The sequence below is a fragment of the Plectropomus leopardus genome, unplaced genomic scaffold (genome assembly GCF_008729295.1).
Source record: "Plectropomus leopardus isolate mb unplaced genomic scaffold, YSFRI_Pleo_2.0 unplaced_scaffold26767, whole genome shotgun sequence".
In the NCBI taxonomy this organism is placed as follows: Eukaryota; Metazoa; Chordata; class Actinopteri; order Perciformes; family Serranidae; genus Plectropomus; species Plectropomus leopardus.
This window is the reverse complement of record NW_024629120.1, coordinates 17-3488: the sequence shown is the minus strand read 5'-3', so window position 1 is coordinate 3488 and position 3472 is coordinate 17. Positions and strand designations below refer to the sequence as shown.

Below are 3472 nucleotides of genomic sequence, written 5' to 3'. Positions count from 1 at the left end.
CTTTCCTGACTTCTCTGTAAACGTTGTGGTGTTTAACCTCTTACTGTTCCTTCCTTCAAAGCTCCACTCACTCTCACCGGACCATGTTAGTCTCACTACAGCGCCCCCACGTGGCTGTGGCCTGTCTACTTGTCTTGTACCAGTTGTCCAGCGTCCTGTCCATCCCAGATCCCAGGCAGAGAGAGGCCCTCATAGAGCTGGAGGCCTCCATGCAGACAGGTGGGCAGGTGGTGTTGACTGATGCAGAGAAGCGGCTGGATGCCATTCTGTTTAAAATGAAGCAGGAGGAGATAGTGAGAGCGGACTTTCCTCCTGCCATGCACTTCTTCAAAGCCAGGGACCTCATCAGGACCAGTCCCATCTTCAGTCTGCTCCAAAAGATGCCTAAAGGTATGATCAGTCTGTCTCACACCATAGCATATTTATATACATCTCACACTTTTTCCATTGCTTGTGAGCTGTAGGTTTAAATTGATAGTTTTCTGAATTGCCTCCGAAAACCTTTTAGCCTTTACCATTTGCCAAATTTTCGCTGTCATGGATATATATAAGGACACAGTTGAGTTTGGTGAGCTGGCAATAATGTTAATTTCTGGAAACATTTGGCAGAAAGGAAAATAATCTGTTTTCAGTATCAGATTGTAGCAGATTTTGTGACTTTTTTTTTTATCAGTTTAAAATCCTTTATTTTCAAGATGCATGATAATATCAGCATGTCATGTTTTTTGTCTGCATCTGCTGGTGGGCTACCACAATAAAAGTATGCATAATATAATGTTAATTCCACTACAGATGAGACTTGATGAACACTAAAACTATGTGGGGAAAAAAGTATATATATCAGTATCTGTATCGGTCATCGGTTGTTATATATCAGCAAAATTCAAAATCATGCATCCCTACTTTATTTTTTATAAAAGATTATTCTCCCCTTGAACGATCTAACCAGTACATTGTATCTTGTGAAGAGCTGAAACAATAGTCAATGAATCAATAAATTGACAGAAAAATAATGGGCACTTTTTCTGATAATTGATCAATTCCTAAATCCCGGGTTGTAGGTTGTCAGGTTTGAATATTAGCTTATTGTCTTCTTAGTAAACTGGACATCTTTAGTTTTTAGATTGTCAATCAGTCAAAACAAGACATTTGAAGATGTGACATTTTTTAATTTTATATGACATTTCATAGACTAAACAGTGAGCTAGCTTATCAGGAAATGCCAAACTGAGACAAGAATTTAAGAAGTTACTTGCCCCCTAATATTGTTGTACTGGAGAAAGTTGTGTAGAAGACAGTCATGCTGGTGCCAGTTTGTCTTTGATACTGATCTATTCTCAAATGCTGGAAAATCACATTGGTGATTGAATTGATGTTTCTCCATAAAGGGAATATTTACACATTTTTAATAAACATTGAATCAGACTTGTACAAAGTATCCAAGTTCTTTATTTCTTTATAGTTCTGTTATTCGCTGTTTTAGGTGGCGCTCTTCATGTCCATGATTTTGCAATGGTAGATGTGGAGTGGCTGCTGAAAAACGTGACCTATCGCCCCCACTGCTACATGTGCTTCACTGACAACCAGTCCATCAGATTCATTTTCTCATCTCAAGAGCCCAAAACTCTGCCAAATTGCTCTCCCTGGACCCTGCTGGAAAACCTCAGGGCCAAGATGATCAATACCACAGATCTTGATAACAGGTGAGTTTTTTTTCTGGGAGAGGACAAATATTTAATTAAAAGAATACCACATAAAAAAACAGGCAACAGAATGGTGTATATTTTTAATTTATGTTATCACATCCTGATAACTAGTTTCTGTATGCTTCCCTGAGTTTAAATATTAGTATTTATTTTGTGTGTGTCATGTCCACATCAAGCAGCATAGACTAATTTATTGTGATATGATATACTTTTCCAATGTGACCTAAAGTAAATAGTCAGAGATATTAAGGCTTGTTTACTTCATTTTGAAGAAGTCATTTTTGACTACTGAGGCCTGCACAGTTATCACTTTTTATTCTACCTGTATGTTGTTGCCAGAGTGGTTTTAAATCAGTTTTATCTTGTAACTTAAATGGAAAGGAAGATGTACCTAATAGGAAATGATCCTGTAAACACATGGTTCCCAACAGACTTCATTGTTACATTAATCTTTGTTCAGAACGTTTCTGTCAGGACCACAGGTTCATTTGAAGTTATGTTCAACAGGATACAGAGTATATTTGAAGATCCCATAAAATTGTATCATTCCCTTTATGAGATGTAATTTCTTTTTGGAACATATACCAGGACAGGATATCAAAAAGAGAGGTTTTCAAATGTTAAGCATGAATAGATGGGTATTATTTATGAAGATGAGTAAACTGCAGCATGAGGTCATCACTGCAGATGCACAGCTTTCTAGTAAAGTAGTGTTTTTTTTTTTAAAGCTTAAGGTCTTCTTACAAAAAATAATTAAGAAAAACATATTTTCGACAGTGGTAAATGGACCACAAAAATGACTCAGATAATGTGATCACAATCCTGTCTCTATATTTACACCCTCAGCATCATGGGCAACTTGACGATCTTCACCGATCAGGATCCAGAAACGGTGTACCCCAGTCAGGATGTGATATGGGAGAAGTTTGAACAGGCCTTCCTTGCATTGTGGGGTCTGGTCACGTACGCTCCTGTGTTCAGAGACTATTACTACCAAGGTCTCAGCCAGTTCTACATGGACAACGTCATGTACCTGGAGCTGCGGGCTTTACTCCCAGAGGTACACTAATGCCATTCCTAGTGTGTTCAGTGCATTCACTTGTCTGGCGTTGTTTTTAAAGTTTCAGTATGTAATTGACCCTTTGCTAAGCCGCACCCCTTTGTTGTAAGCTGCTGCTGATGGTCTGTCGAACTGTCTGAGCTAGCATGGAGCTCACTGTAACTAACTGCACTCCCTTAAAAAAATATTATCTAATTTTTGGGAAAACGACAACAGACTGAAGTGTGTTCAATTTGCCTTTGGAGGATATATATTCAGGATGTCAAACTCTGACTCGTGAAAACAAGCTAAAAAGATTGAGATAGAGGCTAAATCCTACAGACGACAGTGTAAAACTAAACCAACGCATCACCTGGCGATCGAGACAGAAGACAATGAAATTAGGGAGCAGCACTGTTCCTGTAGAGCAGGGTAGGTGTTTATTCACACACATCAAAAATAACATGTGCACATTCAGTAATACCGTAAGTAACTAGTGTAGAATACAAGTGTTAACTTAGTACCAACGTGTAACACATCTGCCTATAACCCGTTATGCTAATGAGTGTCATTAATACACATCCTCCAGGTGCAATGTTGAGTTGTGACTAGTCCCACATCCACAAAACAAGCCTAAAAATGAAGAAAATCTGTGTGCAAGGGGGAGACTTAGCTCAGTCAACTTTGGAGAAAATGTCGGTTTTTGAAGACCTGGGAATAAGACTCA

At 38.6% G+C, this 3472-nt stretch overlaps 1 protein-coding gene across 1 annotated transcript; it reads left to right on the top strand.

Moving 5' to 3' along the window:
• The first annotated feature begins 10 nt into the window (after positions 1–10).
• On the top strand, positions 11–2775 carry LOC121937592 (adenosine deaminase 2-A-like). Its single transcript, XM_042480924.1, has 3 exons — positions 11–390; positions 1484–1703; positions 2553–2775. The coding sequence occupies exons 1-3, from the start codon at positions 84–86 to the stop codon at positions 2773–2775; spliced, it is 750 nt and encodes a 249-aa protein (XP_042336858.1). The 5' UTR covers positions 11–83.
• Positions 2776–3472: the final 697 nt, after the last annotated feature.

Excerpts from the sequence above, each read along its gene's own strand:
- LOC121937592 (XM_042480924.1), top strand. The coding sequence starts at position 84 with ATGTTAGTCTCACTACAGCGCCCCCACGTGGCTGTGGCCTGTCTACTT. Across the intron at positions 391-1,483 it reads GCTCCAAAAGATGCCTAAAG|GTGGCGCTCTTCATGTCCAT; the intron begins GTATGATCAGTC and ends TCGCTGTTTTAG. Across the intron at positions 1,704-2,552 it reads ACCACAGATCTTGATAACAG|CATCATGGGCAACTTGACGA; the intron begins GTGAGTTTTTTT and ends TTACACCCTCAG.